At 31.7% G+C, this 23473-nt stretch overlaps 2 protein-coding genes across 2 annotated transcripts; one reads left to right on the top strand and one right to left on the bottom strand.

Annotated features, from left to right (window-relative positions):
* Positions 1-940: 940 nt before the first annotated feature.
* Positions 941-9236, bottom strand: LOC140051230 (solute carrier family 35 member E1-like). Its single transcript, XM_072096367.1, has 6 exons — positions 8836-9236; positions 6400-6470; positions 5068-5205; positions 4471-4596; positions 3850-4095; positions 941-3378 (listed from the first exon to the last, which is right to left on the bottom strand). The coding sequence occupies exons 1-6, from the start codon at positions 9161-9163 to the stop codon at positions 3247-3249; spliced, it is 1041 nt and encodes a 346-aa protein (XP_071952468.1). The 5' UTR covers positions 9164-9236; the 3' UTR covers positions 941-3246.
* A 1067-nt stretch (positions 9237-10303) lies between these two features.
* LOC140051945 (protein wntless homolog) lies at positions 10304-23014 on the top strand. Its single transcript, XM_072097298.1, has 12 exons — positions 10304-10490; positions 10850-11116; positions 11440-11555; positions 11943-12128; positions 12632-12768; positions 14730-14770; positions 14958-15085; positions 15359-15456; positions 15821-15884; positions 16193-16336; positions 16514-16748; positions 20340-23014. Exons 1-12 carry the CDS (start codon positions 10385-10387, stop codon positions 20489-20491), a joined length of 1674 nt encoding a protein of 557 aa, XP_071953399.1. The 5' UTR covers positions 10304-10384; the 3' UTR covers positions 20492-23014.
* The last annotated feature ends 459 nt before the right edge of the window (positions 23015-23473 follow it).

Genomic DNA, 23473 nt, shown 5'->3' with positions numbered 1-23473 from the left:
TTGCATGATTTAGTAAATTCTTGTTTTCCACCGAACAACGATCTTTTGTATAAAACAGGAAGTTAAAGTATCATACTTAATAAATGTAGGCCTACCCTCATGTCGTGACAATGCATTTACGACGGCGATGATATGCAAGTCACCTGATATAGTCTAAAGTTTTAAGTACCTTAAAAACATCTTTTCTCAAGCCAACTCGTGAGAAGAATCTATCAGATTCTCATTGTATCAGTTGGATATATTAACAAACGTTGGCATTAATTATCATTCAATGTTACTAGAGTGTGCGTGGATATACATATTAATGTTTCTGAATAAAAGGCCTTGGTTGGACATAATGAAAAAGTAGATTAATATTACGAGTATGGCCGATTAATGTATTCTTAATTATCATCTCTAAATCACGGTTTCGTGAATGAAGTGTAATTGTATATTAGACGACGCGACGTATCGATGCGTTTTGCGGAGATGGAAATACTCACAAGATATTCCCAACTAAAGGCCAAACAGACGAGCGATAACGGTAAGCGGAACTTGCCGCGTAGCTTATCCCACGTAGAATATGTATCTATATTGAGCGGAACCCGTCAGTCTACTCCGCTTTGTCTAAATGGTCATAAGGAATAACATAGATTCTATAATATTTGTATTACCGTTACCGTTCGTCTGTGTAAACTGCTGGCCTTAACACATTTATATTTTATACGCCACAAATCCGAGTTGTAAACGTACTGTAATTACTACAAACACAACATTCCGACGAGTTGGAAACATCATCATTTACACTAAATTAAATAATTTGTTATACAGATCCAATTTGACAATACAATAAAACAGATAATTTTTCAGACAGGTCACACATCCGATCGACAGAAATAATTTGTTAGACAGACCCAATTTGACAGAATACAATAAAACAAATTTGTCAGACAGGTCCGCATCCAATTGACAGAATATAATAAATCAATTAATATTTTCTATTGTAGTTTGTCAGGTTGAACTTGACTTGTCTGTCTGTCTGTCTGTCGTGTCTCACCGTTTTATTTTTGTATGTGTATTTTGTAAAATATTACGCTTGGTTTGTCGTATATTTTCCAAATAAGTTTCAATTCAGTAACCAGTACGTGAGTGAGTACCGGACATCTTAGAACCTCATAATTACAATCAATTATCTAGTTTCCACTGGCAAATCTATTCGTCCCGCCGCGGTTCAAACATTCCTGAGCTCATGTTGGTTGCCAATTTTGTTTGCATTGCAAAGAGTAGATTTCGAATTGATCGCCGAATTTATGTTTATTAGTTTAGTTTATCCGAATTTGTATAACAAATTCAAGTAGGCCTACTCTTACTTTAAGATATGGTATGTACGCACAATACTGCATTTCGTTAATAAATAGTTTAATTATAATTTTACCAGTCTACACCATAGCTTTAATAAATAAACAGAACCTGCCAAAAGCACCGATTTAGCTTAGATCAATTAAATACCACTACACCAAAAGTAATTATTACAAACTAAAAAGAAAAATATACTGGAATTCCCTGAAAATAAATTGTTACAGTCGTTTCAAGAGTCTTTAGAGCCATTAGCCTAACTACCTTTAAATATTAGCAAGATAGGTAGGCTAAATATTATAAGCAAGCTAGCTAGGCTAAATATTAGCAAGATAGGTAGACTAAATATAAATTACAGTATCTTGGTGGGTTAGACTTAAATTACATAAAAATATTCAATTTATATTTACAGTATAATTTCTTACAGAAAAATTACAATCCATAGCAAATATATTACTATATAATCATTTTTTAAACCTTGTCTAAAATCTCTTAACATACATTGACAATAATATAGACAGCTCATTTATATATCATATTAGTACACATTTAAGTACACACTTTAGTACACATAGTACAGCAGCAAACCAGTTTTTATATACATTTAAGGTAAAATGTCTGTAAATCGTGTTTAATTATATATAATTATTACTATGAGATCAGTTTCCACAGTTAATAACTTATGTAATATTCTAGATTATTTATATATTATTAATGAAACATTAAAAAAATACCTAAAAGTAAATAAAATAAGTAGCATCCCTTGATTGTTTTATACCTCAAAAACAATCTTAAGTAAATATCATTTTTCTTCCAAGGAGAAACGCTTTTTCAAGAAGAGTAACCAGATCATGGAATTCACTGTCTGAGGACGATGTAAATTCAAAATCGTTAAATTCTTTCAAGGCTGCAATTGAGAAATGGGCTGACCACCCACTAAAATTTGCGCCGTATGTTAAAACATTATTTTCATTGAGAAGCCTATAAGCACTGTATGCTTGGCTTCTATACCCAGGATATCCTGGGAATCAAGTAAACAAGTAAAGACATTTGTATACCATAACGAAAACACAAAGAAAAAACCTAAATATAAACAATAAGAAACTGCATTCTAAAATGAAGTAAAATGACTTAAGAAATCATGATAAAACAAACATGAATGAAACACGTAAAATACCAAATATGGTAAAGGTGATCGGAGAATTAAGTTATTATTATTATTATATTTCTTTACCCAGGGTATAGTCCAAACATTTAAACTGGTTTTCATTGGGGCACTGAATACAACATTATACACTGTTACAAACTCAGCAGACTTAGTTTATAACGCCACCAGTCTATAAAAGCTCTGTCTACACTATCAAACTTTATGTGACAAAAAAGTGTGATGCACCCAAATATGGTAGTGATGTGCCCAAACATGGTAGTGATGTGCCCAAATATGGTAGTGATATGACATCATCATGTCCATATATGGGCACATCACATTTTGTTGTCACATAAAGTTTGATAGTGTAGACAGAGCTAAAGAGGTTTAGAACAGAATACAAATTAGTACAGCCTGACAAAACCACAGATGAAACCTGATTATAATACTTAGTAATTATCAGTACACTTTACCTGGAAGAGTTTAGAGTGGTCCTAATTTATAAATATTAAGTTAAGTTGAGGTTACTAAAACGTATGCAGTACTTGGTTTACGTTATTATTGCATAATAAATATATAACAATAAATATAAAAATTGCAATTTGACAGTGAATAGATTTAATGTACATAATCATATATTATTTACTGTTTAAAATCAATCTGGACAATAAGGAAGTGCCCTATGCATGTATTGAGAATTAAGATCAATCTAGACAATACGGGACTACCCTATGCATGAACTGAACATGTGGCGTAACTATTTGCTATACATTATAATTGGGGTGGCCATTAGATACATGTTCATCCCGCATCCTATATGATTTCATATGCACCAAGTCTGCGTCACTGGTATATACTGGTAACGTTTGTTTACTACATCGGTCATCGTATTTGGCCTGCCAAAAGATAACAATGATTTAGTTTATTTAAAACAATTTCAAAGAGTCTCATTCGCACATGAATTCATGCCTACTTTGCAATGACCTTTAGGCTGCATTTGTATTGGAATTAAACCTAATTCGCACAGTAAATTCAATCCTCATGCACACTGGAATTTAAGCTGCATTTTCAGTGGAATTTGAGCCTCATTTGCACAGTAAATTCAATCCTCATTCGCACTGAGATTTAGGCCTCATTTACACTGGACTCTGATGGTTAATGCTGGGTTAAATATTCATTATTATATTAAGTGTTCACATTAAACTATTTCCACTCAAACTGAACAGTCGCTTGGTTAAAAAAGTTCAGTGTGAATGAGGGTTTACTGTCGTCAAGTCCACTGACTGCATAATGAATTCAGTGAATGAATTTGAAATAAAACCTTTCAAAATATTTCAAATACATATTGATAAGTACTGTACACATACCTTATTATAAGCTAGGACGCCTAAAATTGCTGTTCCCATTCCAAAAACGTTCATAGGTGTGACAGGATTTTGTAAAAACAACAGCGAACTTGTAATAATAACAATTCGTTTTGAAGCATTAGCGATTGAATAGCTTAGTGGACTTGTAAGTGACAGAACACTAAATGCAAATATATTTTGCAAGAAATTCAAAAAGCCACTCGTAAAAAGTAACAATAATGTCCTAGGCCAATTCAACTTTTCTATCTGAAAAAAAAATGGTGAAAAAAAATTATTTATTATTACTTATAATATATAATATGTATTCGTTTGTTTAATTTAAACCAAAGAATATATCAGAATAATAATAATGGTAATGTTTCCTGTAAGTGCTTGAGAACGGAGTGATGTAAATGGTTCATCTGCTATTTTGTAAGTGCTTAAGAACGGAGTGATGTAAATGGTTCATCTGCTATTTTCATTTTTTGGATATTTATGGATCATTTTGTGTGTAAAAAGCACTTTAAACATTGTATTAGGCATTATATAAGCCTACCATTATTTTGATTAACAAACACCAATGCTCATTCTTCAAATACATATTCTTCTCTATTCTACTATAAAATAAATATAAATGCTTACTAATTCCTTATTGTTGAGAATGCGTGTAAGATCAACATACACCCAGATAGGAAACAACATGAGAGACGCAAGCTGTCCAATAATCAACAAAAGCCTCAGATGATGGATGTACAGGTCTCCTATTGCCTACAAACAAAACATTCATTCAGAAAAAACAGGAATTTAAAAGCTAGATTTTGAAATTCTATTATTATTATCATAATACTAAAATAAGTAAAAAGATGAATTAAAATGGTAAAGTAAAAATTGTAGAAAAATGTGCCAAGTTTTCTGAGAACACAATTCCTTCGTCAGAGAAAATTAGAGTACTTGGAGATAAATTAACAATATGAGGCAGACAGCTGGTGCCTTAGTGGATTGCAATAAAGGAAAATGCCGTAGAAAAAATAAAGAGGATGGATGGGTATATACACTTAAAAGGAAATTTTAAGATAAAAAGAGACTTTGAACACTGCAATGTTATTTGGCAATAAACTCAATCTGCAAAAAACCACCAGCAAAATTGGCAGAAAACTGCACACAGATGGTATCTCTTACTATTTTAGACATAATATGGTTTTACAAACCTATTAAAAAATCAAAGAATTATCAACTCACCTTTTTTGTATAAACATTTTGAAGAGCAAATGTTATAGTTGCTATTAATGCAAAAGCACCACCTACGTAATTAAACGTCAATTCTGTGACTGTTGCTATCAAAACACCAACAATTATTGTAGCTAAGGCCATGTACACCTACAACAAAATAATACAGTTATCAATTTATTTATTTTATTTATTCATTAAAATCAGCTTTATACTGATGGTGCATTTCATTCAGTGTGGCATCCAGTTTGTGATGTGATATCACTACCATATTTGGGCATATCACTAGCATATTTGGGCACATCACACTTTTTTGTTAAACTAGTTTGGTAGTTTATACAGATGTTTAATCAAAATATAAATTTCCACATGATTCACCTCTAGTGAAAGAAGATAGAGAACAATGTAACACACAATATGGTGACTGAGGCCAAATATATAACAGAAACATCAAAGTTAACAATATAAAATTGAATAGAAAATCCTTGGTCTGGATATTCCTCATTGATTTACTTTTGTACCTCTTTTTATTGAATTTATTGTACTGTAATTTGAAATGGCAAATTGAATGATATAATATTTTTCGAGAGAATAAACCCCAATTACTATTTTATTAAATTTTCTTGAGAAGATTTTGAACATTTTTCTGCCAGAAATATTCAAACTTATTGATTGGTGGTGATTATGATTATACTTGGCTTTGCGCTACAGCAAAAATGTCTTAATGCTTCAACGTCTCAAAAAGGGCATGGCACACCGACAATACCACTCAGAGGGCAAAAGGGCAAAAGGGCATGGCACACCGACAATACCACTCAGAGGGCAAAAGGGCATGGCACACCGACAATACCACTCAGAGGGCAAAAGGGCATGGCACACCGACAATACCACTCAGAGGGCAAAAGGGCATGGCACACCGACAATACCACTAAGAGGGCAAAAGGGCAAAAGGGCATGGCACACCGACAATACCACTAAGAGGGCAAAAGGGCATGGCACACCGACAATACCCCTCAGAGGGCAAAAGGCAAAAGGGCATGGCACACCGACAATACCACTCAGAGGGCAAAAGGGCAAAAGGGCATGGCACACTGACAATACCACTCAGAGGGCAAAAGGGCATGGCACACTGACAATACCACTCAGAGGGCAAAAGGGCATGGCACACCGACGACAATACCACTGTCTTGAAAGTACATTAAAACTTGTTGATTTGTTTTATGTTCAATCTCCCCTCAGAGGGCAAAAGTTAGTCAGTTTAATCAGGTACAATATATACACTGAATCTATTTATCTACTTTTTTACTTTACATTGTGTATTTAAATTGAGAAATCAAACTATACCTTGTTACTTGGTCTTTCATTTACTATAAACCTTGATAGAATAACTGTGAAAATTGGCATCATGGCTTTCACTGAAAATATAATTACACATAAACTGAATTATTCTAATGGTGAAAACAAAGATTAAGACAAGAATCACTCTACAGTAGTACATTGGATTAAGACAAGAATCACTCTACAATAGAGTACATTGGATTAAGACAAGAATCACTCTACAATAGAGTACATTGGATTAAGACAAGAATCACTCTACAATAGAGTACATTGGATTAAGACAAGAATCACTCTACAATAGAGTACATTGGATTAAGACAAGAATCACTCTACAATAGAGTACATTGGATTTGTTTCAGTCTACGGTTAGTACATTTAATTTTTTTAGTCTAGTACACTGAATTTGTTTCAATCTACAGTAGTACATTGGATATGTTTCAGTCTAATACATTGAATTTTTTTTTAGTCTAGTACTTTAGATTTTTTTCAGTCTAGTACATTAAATTTACTTCAGTCTAGTTGTATTGGGTTTGTTTCAGTCTACTTTTAGTACATTTAATTTGCTTCAGTCTAGATATTGGATTTTTTTCAGTCTACAGTAGTACATTGGATGTGTTTCATTCTAGTACTTTAAATTTTTTTCAGTCTAGTACATTAAATTTACTTCAGTCTAGTTGTATTGGGTTTGTTTCAGTGATAGTAAATTGGATTTGTTTCAGTCTACTTTTAGTACATTGGATTTGCTTCAGTCTAGATATTGGATTTTTTTCAGTCTACAGTAGTACATTGGATGTGTTTCATTCTAGTACTTTAGATTTGTTTCAGTCTACAGTTAGTACATTGGATTTGTTTCAGTCTACAGTAGTACATTGGATGTGTTTCATTCTAGTACTTTAGATTTGTTTCAGTCTACAGTAGTACATTGGATGTGTTTCATTCTAGTACTTTAGATTTGTTTCAGTCTACAGTTAGTACATTGGATGTGTTTCAGTCTACAGTAGTACATTGGATGTGTTTCATTCTAGTACTATAGATTTGTTTCAGTCTACAGTTAGTACATTGGATTTGTTTCAGTCTACAGTAGTACATTGGATGTGTTTCATTCTAGTACTTTAGATTTGTTTCAGTCTACAGTTAGTACATTGGATTTTTTTCAGTCTACAGTAGTACATTGGATGTGTTTCATTCTAGTACTTTAGATTTGTTTCAGTCTACAGTTAGTACATTGGATTTGTTTCAGTTTAGATATATTGGATTTCTTTCAGTCTAGATATATTGGTCTTTTCGGTTCATTTAGTTATTTGCTGAGAATCAAGTAGGTTCTTTAATCCTGGAGTGTATCCAACAACAAACTAAACAAATTATATTGTCTATTTTAGAATGAGGAAGAGGAGAACACATTAGCACTCCCTTTGATTGATAATTGAATTATATGATTTCCTGCTGAGTGAGGTGCACATTATCATTATTTAATCAACTACTGTATAAAGTTATTAAAAGTAATGATGTTCTTTATTCCAGTAAATGTTGACTAAACAGTAAAAATATATTAATATTCCTGCAGTACCTATTTTCATGAGAAATATACTAACGAGAAAAGTAGATTTTGAATGGCATTGTAGTTAATCATTTAAGAATCAATCTGTAACGTGGCATAGACTTCTCTACCTCTAGACTTCCATATGCCATCATAATACATTTAGCGCACACATGGGACGTATATTCTTTGACTTTGATTTTTGTATTTTTTCATTTAGTATTTAGTGGATTATTTTTACAACATTAAGTAAATACCCAATGAACAAGCTTAATTAATTTGCAATAATTAGCATTTACCATTCAAAGGTTTCTTTCACATTTTTGTCGAACACAATCGAATAGCCAATATTTTTATATCTGTATTCAATTTATCCAATAACAATTTATAAAAATAATAATTGGAAACAATTTTGAGATTTGAAATTTTAATAATGTGGTTTTGTAAGTCTTTTGGACATTTTAATCGCTCTGTGGACAAATATTAATTTATATATAATATAATAATAATTTGAATTTGAAAATTTACAATAATAAAATTATACTGTCTCATGTTTGCTTTTTAATACAAAATCATTAGACTTGCGCTGTGAATAAAATTATATGCGGTTAAATATTTATAATCAATTCTTACGAAACAAATTAAACAACATGTGGCAAATAGAATACATTAACACTCATATACGGTTGCAAATTAAAAACACATTTAATCTTGATCGATCACATTTCAAGAATTTTCTTCATGATTAAATCATAAATAACCACAAAATTGACATGATTTAGCAATAAAATAATAATAAACTAGTATTAAACGTATAATTAAAAACATTTATGATGGCCTTTTGCCACTTTTTTTTCCCATTTTTTTTTATTAATATAATAATTAATAATAATAATATTACTTACCCGTATGAGCAAAAGACACTGACACGCTTGCAATACTTAGATGAGAAGATATTGATGCAAAAAACTTTCCAAAAGCCAATGGAAGAACAAGAATTAAAAACCGACGTTTATCATGAATTTTTAGTTTTTCTACTTTTCGAATTCGTAATACCGGTATAAGAAACAAGGCAACGGCAAGCATGTGAACCATTGATATCGTGACAGGGTACGGAAAATATCCTAGAAGTTGCTTATTTATTACATTTTGTCCTGAACTGCTTGTGTACCACACAGAACAAAGAAAAACAATCCAACATCCTTCTTTATATGCCTTGTTTGGAAGAGGCATGATGTTGAAATTATATTTCAACAACCGTCAATTTAATTTAGTAATGTTAGCGGTACATGCCTGCCTACGTGATACTGGCCTACGTTGCCACTTGTTTCAATTCTTCTTCTAATTTTTGTTTTGTTGACTTTAACTGACCTTTGACCTGAATTAGTTTTCCTTGTATACAGCGGTGAAGAAGTTTGACATTTCGCGTTCACTGTATAGTTTAGAAACGCGATTGCGTTTCTTTCAAACTCAGTGAAGGACCTCATATCATATTCCAAAAAGAAAATTCGGAAGAACTGATTGAATTGAAATAAAGTTTAACATTTTGAATAAAGTTTTTAAGGCTTCTCTCTGTGTGTTTACTTAATTAATTTCATTCTGAAATTGTTATTGTTTTTCTTCATTTAATTGCAATTATGGTTTAATTTTTAATATTATGTAAAACACTATTTTGTTCCATGATTATGAACCTTTTAAACCTGTATTCTTTTTACAATTTTATTATGTTACAGTTTTATTGTATTTTATTACCCTATTAATTCTAGATAACGTGTTTGTGATTCAAGATTCAAGAAATTGTATTGGTCCACTTTAAAATGGAAATTCGTTTTGCTTGGCATAATTAAGACAATAAAACAACAAAGAAAAATACATCAAATTGTGTGTGAAATTATAATTATTTATTATTGCTGGAAATACTAGTCTGCTACAGTTTTTAATTGTGCTACATTATCATGTATTCATACCATGTTGTCACTTTTAACAACTAAATAAATTAAAGTCAAACCAAATCAAATGGAAAGATCATATGAGAAGTATTTTCATTGTAGACCTAATATCAGAGAGATTATTGCCTTATCCTGAATCTCCATACAATTCAATTTCAATTTTATTCGAAAATGTTACTGCCTAAGGTGTGCCTCTAATATAATGCTAATGTATGCTAGGCTACATTAAAGTTAAAATTACTTCTCTTTAAAAAAAATTATTTTCTTGCTGTGAGTGCGCGCGCCGCTGACACAAAGTGTTATCAATTAATATATGAACGCATTGCACACGCACTTTATTTGACAAACGGAAAAGAGAAGGTTCGATAAGCATGCGCAATCAAGAGGTATTTTTGGTATTTATTAAAGTAATTAAATCTAACCGCCGCTTAACAAAGCAGAAAACGACCACCTACGGATATCCATACATTTTCAGCAAATTATTTGTTTTTTCTCATTTAGAATCATGGCTGGTGTTATTTTAGAGAATCTCAGTACCAAGAAGTTGTTCGGTTTTTGTGTAATCCTGCTAATAGTTCAGATAATTTGTTTCTTGGTCGGGGGACTTATCGGTAAGTTGCATAATAAGTTTTCACTTCACTCAATTCACTCCGGCCGCGCCGCCGCCGAGCGACCAGTCAGGCTTGACGTGAGTGAGTGAACTGAAGAAGATGAGAATGTGAAGCAAATTCAATTTCTTGATAAGGCTAAGGCCTACTGTGATTTATCTAGGCTATTTAGTTGGAAGAACATGGGGGTACATTCTGCTTTATTCATCCAGTATAGATCTCTCAAATTATTATGGCACTACTTACTGCTGTTTCCATTACAACTTTTAAAATAAAATGATTTTAATGAATAATGTATGTTTTAAATGCGGGAAAATTTTTCTTTGTTTTAACAATGTTAAATGTTCTTTTTGTTTATTTAGCTCCAAAACCTACAGATGCCAATAGTCACCTGACCACCAAATGCGTAGACCCTGCCGACAATGTTCATAAATGGTTCATACCCAACGGACCTGGAGAGTGTTCCAAAGTTGCTAACTTTGAAGAGGCAGCAAGGAAGTACTTCGATGCGAATCAGATCGTTTTTTCGTTACAAATGCCACATAGGCCGTATAATATGAGTCGTAGCTTTCAATTCATACTAACCATGCTCAGATTGGAAACACAGTACCAGTTAACTGTTCCTGATGGTTAGCTTTTAAAAAAAATTGTTTTACTACATTAAAAAAATACTTATTAATAATTACTATTATTATTATTAAATACAGGGAAGCTTAATTATGTACAAGTAAATCATAATCCAAAATAATAATGTTGTTACTTTTTGCTAAAAAATAGTGTTTATACATGCACTTTATCAATTTAATTGTTTATATCTAAGTATCATGTAATTAAAAAAATGAAATGAAATCCAGTCCAGACTTATTCCTAAACCTCACAATTAGGCAATCAATACTTTTATATTTATATTTTAAGACCATTGAATGCATTTTTGTTAACATTTTTTTAATAGCACCAGAAGAAATGACAATGATTGTGCGTGTTGGTTACAGAGATAGTGAGTATGAAGATTGGAAAGAACTTACTAGAGTAACAGAAACAAGAAAACTTGAATGTCTGCTGCACTCGGTAAATATTAAATTCTGTAAATTTAAATGCGAGAAGAAGTTGAAATACTAACTATTAGCCTCTGTCTACACTATCAAACTTTATGTGACAAAAAATGTGATGGGCCCATACATGGACATAATGATGTCATATCACTACCATATATAGGCACATCACCACCATATTTGGGCAAACTAGTTTGATAGTCTAAACTTAAAAAGTATTTAAATATATTTTGTCAAACATGAAATGTCATAATGACTTGTCAGACTATGACTCGTATGTTTATGTAAACATTTCTGAAATTGTTTTTAGGACTTAAAAGTTGTGAACTTAGTTGAACTTTTAAAAATATCAGCCATATTGATTGTAATTGAAATGTTCTGTTGATGAATTTGTCTTTTATAGAATGAAGACGAAGGTCCAGTTGACGGTGACCCGTATGATTGTGAGCCTCTACCGTTCTTTGAATTAAGCACCTGCCATCATAAGCAGTACCTAATCAATATTCGATTACCGGTAGAATTTAACAAAAAAACCAATGAACAGAAGTACAACACTAAGTTAGGCAGTATCAATGATATTTGGATCATTGTGAGTTCTATTTTATTAAAGACATTATTATTATTCATTTTGGTTATCTTACTAATATAACAAATATCTCTCTCCTCTACTAAAATGCTATGTCATAATAATTTACATCTATACAAATTGTGTTTATTTATGTAAATGAAATCAAAGATTGTTATTATTTGTTCTTTATACTGGGTAGCCTCTTAGTCAAATACTGTTCTCCCAGAGGGCCCAGTGTATAGTATACTGTAGTACTATGATGAAACAGTGGCTGTAATGTACTAGTACACCGGGGAAACCCCCTACTCGTCTCAAAAGATGTACTAGGTTATTTAAAGTGCAAATGAACCAGATGTGTACACTTGACCTATGGTTTATACAGTAGTCATTATCCAAGAAGACTCGTTCTACCACCAGAACCATGGAGCGATTGAGCCTCGAAGACCTTGCTGATGTTATAGCTACATATTATGGTTCCACTGTCTTAACCGCTTGGCCACTCACTCATTGTTTTACCGTTTTAGGAGATTCATCAAACTGGTGGTTTTACCTTAGTTTGGCTGACAATGAAGACTGTCATGACACCTATTCCACTTGTTTTCCTCATCTGGTTCTGGCTAAGAATCTCCAAGTTAAATCGATCGCCAGTTCTTATGGAAAAGTATGACATTCAAAAGTTTTTATTAGTTTTAAATGAATTACAATGTGAAAAAAAAACATAGATTTAATTCCATTTATTCCAAATACAAAACAAATATTAAAAGTAAGACAGAAAAATATAAACAACTTGATTATGATCTACAGTTACAATATGATACAATATTTCTTCAGTATAATTGTCACAGTTGTCTTATTATCACTTTTCACATCTGCAAAATGTAACAACTTGTAACAAGTTGTAACTAGGTTTGCATATTAGGGTAGTGTGAAAACAATTTTGTTGAAAATCTCCCAAGATTTCACAGACGACCTCTGGGAAAACACACTGATGAGAGGCCTGTTGTTCCGAGTTCTCACTGCGCGTGTGTGTATTGCCCTGGTATTAAACTGACCAATCATAGTAATCAAATAGCGCGCAACTATGCTTTTCTTCCAAAGTTTCTCAGGGTTCCTGTATGCGTGTATGAAAATAATAATAAACCGGGAGAATGATCAATAATTGATTGTAATTTTTGTAATAATATATGCAGATGTGAAAAGGATATTAATCTGTAAAAGACAAGCAAACCCTGAAAATAGATTTCATCACAATTTGAAAGCTACATCATGTTGACTTTCATAGTCCTCTCCATGTGAATCCACCTTACATGTGATGTACTGTATATAAGTATATGCACATTTGTTAATTCCATGATATAGGAGTAGTATACCATTAACTCCTGATTACACAATCACATTTGTTAATTCCATGATATAGGAGTAGTATACCATTAACTCCTGATTACACAATCACATTTGTTAATTCCATGATATAGGAGGAGTATACCATTAACTCCTGATTACACAATCACATTCGTTAATTTCATGATATAGGAGTAGTATACCATTAACTCCTGATTACACAATCACATTTGTTAATTCCATGATATAGGAGTAGTATACCATTAACTCCTGATTACACAATCACATTTGTTAATTCCATGATATAGGAGTATACCATTAACTCCTGATTACACAATCACATTTGTTAATTCCATGATATAGGAGTAGTATACCATTAACTCCTGATTACACAATCACATTTGTTAATTTCATGATATAGGAGTAGTATACCATTAACTCCTGATTACACAATCACATTTGTTAATTCCATGATATAGGAGTAGTATACCATTAACTCCTGATTACACAATCACATTTGTTAATTCCATGATATAGGAGTATACCATTAACTCCTGATTACACAATCACATTTGTTAATTCCATGATATAGGAGTAGTATACCATTAACTCCTGATCACACAATCACATTTGTTAATTTCATGATATAGGAGTAGTATACCATTAACTCCTGATTACACAATCACATTTGTTAATTCCATGATATAGGAGTAGTATACCATTAACTCCTGATTACACAATCACATTTGTTAATTCCATGATATAGGAGTAGTATACCATTAACTCCTGATTACACAATCACATTTGTTAATTCCATGATATAGGAGTAGTATACCATTAACTCCTGATTACACAATCACATTTGTTAATTCCATGATATAGGAGTAGTATACCATTAACTCCTGATTACACAATCACATTTGTTAATTCCATGATATAGGAGTAGTATACCATTAACTCCTGATTACACAATCACATTTGTTAATTCCATGATATAGGAGTAGTATACCATTAACTCATGATTACACAATCACATTTGTTAATTCCATGATATAGGAGTAGTATACCATTAACTCCTGATTACACAATCACATTTGTTAATTCCATGATATAGGAGTAGTATACCATTAACTCCTGATTACACAATCACATTTGTTAATTCCATGATATAGGAGTAGTATACCATTAACTCCTGATTACACAATCACATTTGTTAATTCCATGATATAGGAGTAGTATACCATTAACTCCTGATTACACAATCACACTTTTATTTCACAGATTTGTTATGGTTCTTGGAATTTCTATTACCTTCCTCAATAGTAAGTATTAATTATTAACAAACAAGTTTATTTTATTTGATTTTATTTAGAAAAAGTGTTTAAATATTACATAATTTACTGACAATGAAAAAAGACATTAAACACTTTTTCCAGGATAGTTAAAAAACTTATAAAAGGTACTGAAATCAAGATTTGTGTTTTTAACCTTTGACCTTGTTGTTTTCAGTACCAATTGAATGGTTTACGTTCTGGTTCAACATCCCATACATGTTGCTGATTAGTGACATACGTCAAGGAATCTTTTACGCCACGTTACTCTCGTCTTGGATCATATTTGTTGGTGAACATCTCATGGTAATTAAATTCATCAATTACTTAACATTGAAATATTAGCCTTTCACACTAGACCAATTTATTTGCGTGCTTTTAACACATTTCCATCTTCCAAACCGTTTTTTGCGTTGAAATTGAAAGTGCAAGTTGAGAGTGGAAATTTGTTCTATACAAAATGTTTGCATTCTTGTGCGCAAATAAGTGATTGGACAAGCTTGTGTAACATGTTTATAAATGTATAGCAAGGAATACAAGAACTTCTGTCGTATATATTTTCTTTTCTTCAATTTTTAGGACACAGTTGAGCGAGCAAGATTGAGTGCCTACTGGAAGCAAGTTGGAACAATTGCTTTTTGTTGTTTTTGTATGTTTGTCTTTGACATGTGCGAAAGGTAAGTAAAGTATCTTGATCAAATGTAGAATATGAACCAGACGCACATTTGTAATCTTAATGAGATGTGTAGGTTTATGGAGTAAGTGACCCTGTTTAGAGCATTTGTCACTGTTGTGTAGACTTATAGTGTCACTAGCCTTGTCACTTGTAACTTAATAATGACATCTGTGAATAGAACCAGAACTTAGGATTGTAAGGCAAGCTGCCAATCAACTCTACCACTATTGCTTAATTTTTAATTTTAGTATGTTATATCCATGTTTCATGTTGATGCTCTCCTATTAGGGATTATAGTTCTAGAATAACAGTGTTATAATGTACTACTAGAATAACAATGTAAATCAACTCTTTGTAATTTGCAGAGGAGTGCAGATTTCAAATCCATTCTTCACTTTATGGACAACAGAGACGGGCAAAAACTTGGCTGTATCCTTTCAGTGTGAATTAAACACAATACATCTGCATCGTCATCATAATATTATCGTCATCATCATAATATCATTATCATCTTCATTATCATCATCAATATTCATATTATCATTTGTAAGTTTCAAGCAAAGTACCTGAGACAAGGCAACAATGTTTTTCATGTCCACCTCCTTTTCTTTTCTATACAAAGATATTTATAGCTTTAACAAAATATATTTTTTTTACGAACATCGTTCGAATTCCATTCATTCCGATGGAAATAGTGTCTGCTTGTCTATAATGATAAATTCCTTATCTGAGTGTAGATGATATTTCTTGTTATGGCTGGGATCTGTTTCAGTGCTTACTTCCTGTTTCTTTGTTTCATGGTGTGGCAAATATTCAGAAACATCAGTATTAAACGTCTGGCGCTTCCACACATGGCCAAAGCGAGACGCCTTCATTATGAGGTATTGTTGAAGTTAAATCTAAAAGAAATTTGATTTCCTTTTTTACTACCTATCTAGTAATATTAAATTTTAACATTTTATAACATAATATTCTTTTTTTGTATACTTATTTGTGCGGGAAGGTGAACAATCTTGCTGTCTCACTTTTTCTAAATGTCTTGCTATTTTTTTTTTTAGGGTTTGATTTTCAGATTCAAGTTCTTCATGTTGTTCACCTTGTTATGTGCTGCCCTCACTGTAATCTTCTTCATTTTGAGTCAAGTTTATGAAGATCACTATAAAATGGGACATGAGAAGACGCTTCAGATTAGCAGCGCCTTCTTCACCGGTGTTTATGGCATGTGGAACATCTATGTGGTTGCTGTTATCTTTTTGTATGCCCCTTCTCACAAGCAAGTCTCCTCTGACAACGGTATGAACCATATATCTTTTATTATCTTCCTGATGTGTATCCAATTGATTAAGACAAGAATATTCTCAGCATGCCTTCAATTATTTATTTTTCATTTATTCCAAAAAGTCTGGAAAATACACAGTGGAAAATACACAGATGAAAATATCCACTGCTAGCTACATCACTTTATTCAAGTTTGCTGCCCTCATTATTAGTTTGCTACCCTAATAATTTGACTGGATGATTAAAAGATAGAGGTATTATACAACGACTAGAGGCCACTTTTGTTTTGTATTGCGCTCCCCAACAACAGAACACAAATATCATATATACATAAAGAGCAAGCAAAACAGCAGCACTTACAGCTCAAAAAGCAATCCAGCATGGAAAAGGACCACCCAATAGGTTGCATCCTCAAATTGACCAATTCGCACCGACAATGCATTGCTCCATATGTTGAAACATGGAAATATTCTAAAAAGCTATTCCTGTTCATGATTCTTGTGCATAGGTAATGCAGATATTTTGTACCTTTTAACCATGAAAAAAAAAAACCAAATAAAACTGAGTCAAGCATTTAAAAAAAAGAAACAAAGGTTTGTACAAAGACATGTGCAATAATACTATTAACACACAGGCCGTAACTTCCTAACTACATTACTACACACACACACATATATATATATATAATACAGCTGTCAAATCACAGTGCTCATATTCGGAACAAGATCTCATAGTTGCGTCATGCATAGCTCATCATCTTTGAAAGTTCCCTATTTTTTTAAAGTTGTATTAAATATGTCTTTGCAACCTCTTGTTTACAGGATATATAATACATTTATTCATGTTTTTTTTGCATCTACCTACAAAAAGAATATAAGTGCCTTGTTCATGTTAATTTACATCTACCTACGCAAAGTATATAAATGTGCGGTTCGTGTTGTCAATGCTTCCATCAGAATGTTCCAAACAAAACAAAATATTGATTACAAAATTAAGCGTTGTTGAAGATACTTTTTTTAAAAAAGATAATTCATTTTCAATGAATAGTATGTAAACAATAGTGAGTAAAAATACTATTATTATTATATTGATTGATGAATTGCATTGTTAGCATGGTGCATAGAGAAGGAATACACTTGATACATGATGCAGCATGATGGATATTAAACATCACAGACACTTGATACATGATGCAGCATGATGGATATTAAACATCACAGACACTTGATACATGATGCAGCATGATGGATATTAAACATCACAGACACTTGATACATGATGCAGCATGATGGATATTAAACATCACAGACACTTGATACATGATGCAGCATGATGGATATTAAACATCACAGACACTTGATACATGATGCAGCATGATGGATATTAAACATCACAGACACTTGATACATGATGCAGCATGATGGATATTAAACATCACAGACACTTGATACATGATGCAGCATGATGGATATTAAACATCACAGACACTTGATACATGATGCAGCATGATGGATATTAAACATCACAGTCACTTGATACATGATGCAGCATGGTGGATATTAAACATCACAGACACTTGATACATGATGCAGCATGATGGATATTAAACATCACAGACACTTGATACATGATGCAGCATGATGGATATTAAACATCACAGACACTTGATACATGATGCAGCATGATGGATATTAAACATCACAGACACTTGATACATGATGCAGCATGATGGATATTAAACATCACAGACACTTGATACATGATGCAGCATGATGGATATTAAACATCACAGTCACTTGATACATGATGCAGCATGATGGATATTAAACATCACAGTCGTTAATTTATTAATTTACTTTTGTTTTTACAAAAGTTTACAATTGATTTTCATTTTCCTGGTTACACATCAATTGATTATAGTTCATTTAGGTCAACTATGTAATTTGACTGCCTTTTATTATGACACTCCTATTGTCTTTTTGTACACAAAATAATATATTTCATATTCTATTATTTAAAAAAATATTATTTGGACCATGTAACTTCACTTTGTTTGGCTTCTTTGACATTCAAACAATTGAAAATGTTTATTGTAAAATGTACTTACTGCAGTAAATGCAGTATGATAGTTTCACATGATTCCTTTGCATCAAACATTGTTTTAGATAATTTGATGTGGCAAGCAATACTACCCTATAGCTTCAGCTTCATCAGATTATTGCTATAAATACTTTTAATATCTCATGTTTCTTTATACTTTCGTATTATAATTGTTAAACTTCTTTTACAATTTTGAAACTCTACAATAAATTAAATTGAGAGTAGCAACAAAAAATAGTTACATCAATATAAATTAGTCATGTTAGCTGTATGTTCTGAAATTTGCATCTAAAATAACAAACAACATGATTGTTGGTTGATGATGACTCCTTTCTATTCTAATTGAAGAACTGCATTATCTCCTCCGAGGTCAATCCATACAGCTTTATTTATCTTTTCGTGAGAACAACATGCAAGATATACATCTGTCTTTCTACTGTAAATTTTAAATGTTTTCAATGACATCATCATTTACTAGGATAAAAATAATGTCGGTCCCAGTTTATTTAATTTAGTAAAATGCGCCAAGTTTAGTGTTATGTGTTCTTTTAAGTCGCCTAAGGGCCTAACTCCCAATTTTTTATTATATTACAGTAATAAAATGACCTACTCTATCAACAACATTTGTAAAATATATTGTGCAGAATGAGATTATAACATTACGCAATGTCAACATACTCAATCAATTCAAATATATTTTATTCAACATCGTTACAATATAGAAATTATAAAATAATGTTGATAAAGAGATTAAAAGTAAAAATAACATAAACACTCAAAATGAGCTTGATAAAAGTGTATCCTAACATTTACTGTTTAAATTTCTTTTTTTGTTTTTGTTAAAAAATGTTTCAATTTTTATACATTATTGCAATAAATATATCAAACAGTCGCCAATGACAACTGTCAAAGGTCATCAAATAATTGGACTTTACTCTTCGGTTTTTAATTTATATTTTAGCAGTCCATTTTCCTCAAGGCTTGAAATTGAAAATCATTCAATATTTCTGTCGCCTTGCCATATATATTGCAAATTTCCTAAGTGGGTTGCATTGTTATGATCCAATGAGAAGAATATAAAATAATAATCAATTATCATACTTGAATTGAATTCTGTATCAAATTAAGACATTAATGTTTTTAACAGTCATTGAGCGATGACAACCTGAATGATGTATTTCAAGTTGTGAGTGAGTGGGAGTTTAATCACCAAATTAAAACATGCATGATCTATAATCAACATCATAGCAGTATTGTTTGTTGTTTTAAAAGAATTAATAGTTGTGATCGTGTTTTTATGTAGCACTAAATGAAGAACCAACAAACTCCTTCTTTTCCATTAGTTTTGATAAATAATTAAAGTGCATAATATTGAACATGAATCTCATCATGTGAACAGAGAGTGACTATAAACACTTGAAAGTATAAATAAAATTATCTAAGTCTTATCGTGTGGACAGAGAGTTACTATTGATTATTCAATCTTTCACATTGGTTTCATTACAGATGACAGCAGTGAAGGAAGTCATGTGGAGTTCCAGTTGGAATCTACAGCCACGACCCCAGGGTGTGATGACCCACCGTCAACAGCAACAGCAGCAGCAAGAACCGACCAATCAGAATTGAAGAACCTCCTTACAAAAACCGCTATTGATTAATATAAATCAGGGAAGAGTGTTCATTGCATAACGGTACACTGTATGTTCTTATACAAAAACCGTATAAAATGTGTCATACAAGTGGTCCAACTTATTATGTACACATGTATGCAAATCACAGATTAAAACTAACTTGAATAATTGCATTTCTCCTTGAAAACTTGAGTATTAAATATCATAATACAAAGTGCCAAATATATTTATTTTTCTTTATTTATAAACTTCATGTAAGTTTAATTTAGTGAAAGCTATCCAAATGATTGTAGTTAGTAACTTTAAGAGGCCCACCAATATTTGTATATAACGTTTACTTAAGATAACATTGAATCCTTGAGTGTACCTAACCTAACTGGATATTTATACTACATGATATTGTGTATTTTAGCCCACTGTTCCTAGAGTAGTATATATACTGTGGACCTAGGTCCATGTATATACCAAGCATTAAAATACATGCCTTGTTTAGGATTTATCCTTTCTATGCTATGCTGACCAAATAGATTCTTTATTAATTGCTAAGGTAATTTTGTCCTAAGCCTACTAGTCGCCCCAGTCTTATAAGAACAATTTTATACAACTTTGTATGCCAGACAAGTGAAATATCAAGCCCTGATATAATATTCTTGATGTCATATTGTTGAAATTTTTAAACGAAATATAACATGTATTATATATTTTCATTGTGTCAAGAATGTAATAAAATTGTATGCATACTTAACGTACATAAAAACATTAATTAAATTGGAACAAAGGTCAGAATATGGCATTTTATGCATGTTTCAGGTATTATATTCTGTTAAATTTATATATTAGGCCTCTCTCTCCTGTCAGAAAATGATGCCATGTTTTCTATTAAACCAGATTGTGTATAGGCTTAGGTACATTTAGGCATATTACTTGCTGGCTTCCCTGTCAGAAGCTAATCTTGTACAGTATATATGCTTAGGTAGATTAGGCATGCTGCTGTTTTGACTGTGACAAATATCCGAGTTCTCTCAGAGATAAAACGCAAGTATGTCAATCACAAAAATTAATAAAGCTCTATCTATCCCAAATATGGTAGTGATATGATGTCATGTCCATATGGGCACATCACATTTTTTTGTTACATAACGTTTGATATTTTTAGACATAATAATTACTTGTTTGTAAGTTTGTTTGTCATCCTTGAGTATGCCAATTGATATATTTTTTTAAATCAGTCAAATTGAGCTGAAAATAACATGCACTCTGCATTTTCTGAAGTATTTATCTCATTTTTATAAGTGCTTTAATTCGTTTGAATATCAGTTTGTGAAAAACGATTATGCCTCGTTAGACCAGTGAAGCTTCATAATTTAATATTGAATATTGTGTCTAATGTAATATGGATGTGTACTGTATTTGATTAGTGATGTGTAAGTTAATCAATATTACTATACTTATTGATTACTTTAAGATAATGTATGTTTAAATTATTGTTTGTGAATTATTGCTAGTTTGAATGCTTAAAGTGCTTTGAAGTCTTAAACTAGGATTAAACTTAGACTTAGTAGTCTTATTTAAGAGTAAGCTAATAGTTTTATCATGGCTATAAATTATCTTAATCTTTATAATTACACTAATTGAATAAATTGAAAGAAATCTTCAATGTAGGTATTAAAACTATATGTTTTCTGTATGTATTCACCTTCATTTAATAAATTCTTTAATTCTGCTAAAAGTTATCTGGGAGCTGTTGAACAATCCTTCAATGCTATTATATTACCATATATATAAACTTTGCTGAATACCTTGCTGTTATGTAAAAATTAAAATCCAGCTTTGATGGAACTTGTTTATGTTATTTTAAATATAAAAGTAATTATGATATATACAAACAATATGTGACACAAATGTGCTGAGAAGAGAATCCATTTAGTAAGTCAATCAATCAATCAATCAATCATTTGATTGTGTCTGGATGTGAGAGACTAATTCATTTAGGTCAGTCCAAGTGTGTGACTAGTTGCAAAATCCTTTTAACTTAAAAGTTGTCAAAAGCAGTAAATGTTGTATAAGCGAAGTATATTTTTTGAATTAAATGTTAAAATAAATTAAAACGTTAGATTTTACAAAAACAGGTTGTTGCATGTTCTTAGTTTAGGTGATTTCTTGTATGTTTCCTATCATCTGTCTTTAATATAAATCGATAAACATCTTGTTCATGATATCAATCATTTTGATATAAAAAGAAAGAAAACTGCATACATACACAACTGATAATGATTGCATGTATGAAGGTAATTCGCATATAAAAATAAATATTTGATATTGAAATACAGTAAGTAATTATAGTTGGTTGACATTTGTGTTGTTTTACTACAGTGTCTATGTGTTGCTTAGGAGATAACCTTACCCTACATACTTCTTGAATTGACATAATCATTGCATTATTGCAGTTTACTTTATACCATTCAGATCATCATTTTACTATAATAGCTAGCAGTCAGTATCACCTGTGTTACACCACCTGTTGTCTGCCTACCGCCCAGTTTCGTATAAATGTGTATTCCCCACATTTTTTATACTGGTTTTATTATGTATGGCCTTTTTCAGTTCCTTTTCCCATCCATACATCTCTGCTATCATTTCATTTCAATTCTTTTTTTTGCATCCTCCACTGATTTATAGGTTGCCATAGGTTACTGCTGTTGTCTGACTTTTCCGACCTTGGAGCATTTCTATTCCATACATTACAGTAAACTCTTAATAGTAGGTAACTTATGTAATGTTGTGGATGAACGCAAGTGTTTTGACCTATTACAAGCAACAATTTAGATGATTATGATTGGTCAACGGTGGGCTTACGTCCTAATTGTGTTGGGTTCAAGCAGGGAGTTGTAAAATAACTCCCTGGTTAATATTCAATGAATAAAACAAGGCCATACATGGCTGCAGTCGCGTGATAAATTTGAGTTAGTGTTTACCGACCGACCAACATAGTGAACTGTAGAGTCGCGT

The sequence above is a fragment of the Antedon mediterranea genome, chromosome 6 (assembly GCF_964355755.1).
Source record: "Antedon mediterranea chromosome 6, ecAntMedi1.1, whole genome shotgun sequence".
Classification (NCBI taxonomy): domain Eukaryota; kingdom Metazoa; phylum Echinodermata; class Crinoidea; order Comatulida; family Antedonidae; genus Antedon; species Antedon mediterranea.
Note: the sequence above shows the minus strand (reverse complement) of the source record. Positions and strands in the feature narration are given on the sequence as shown.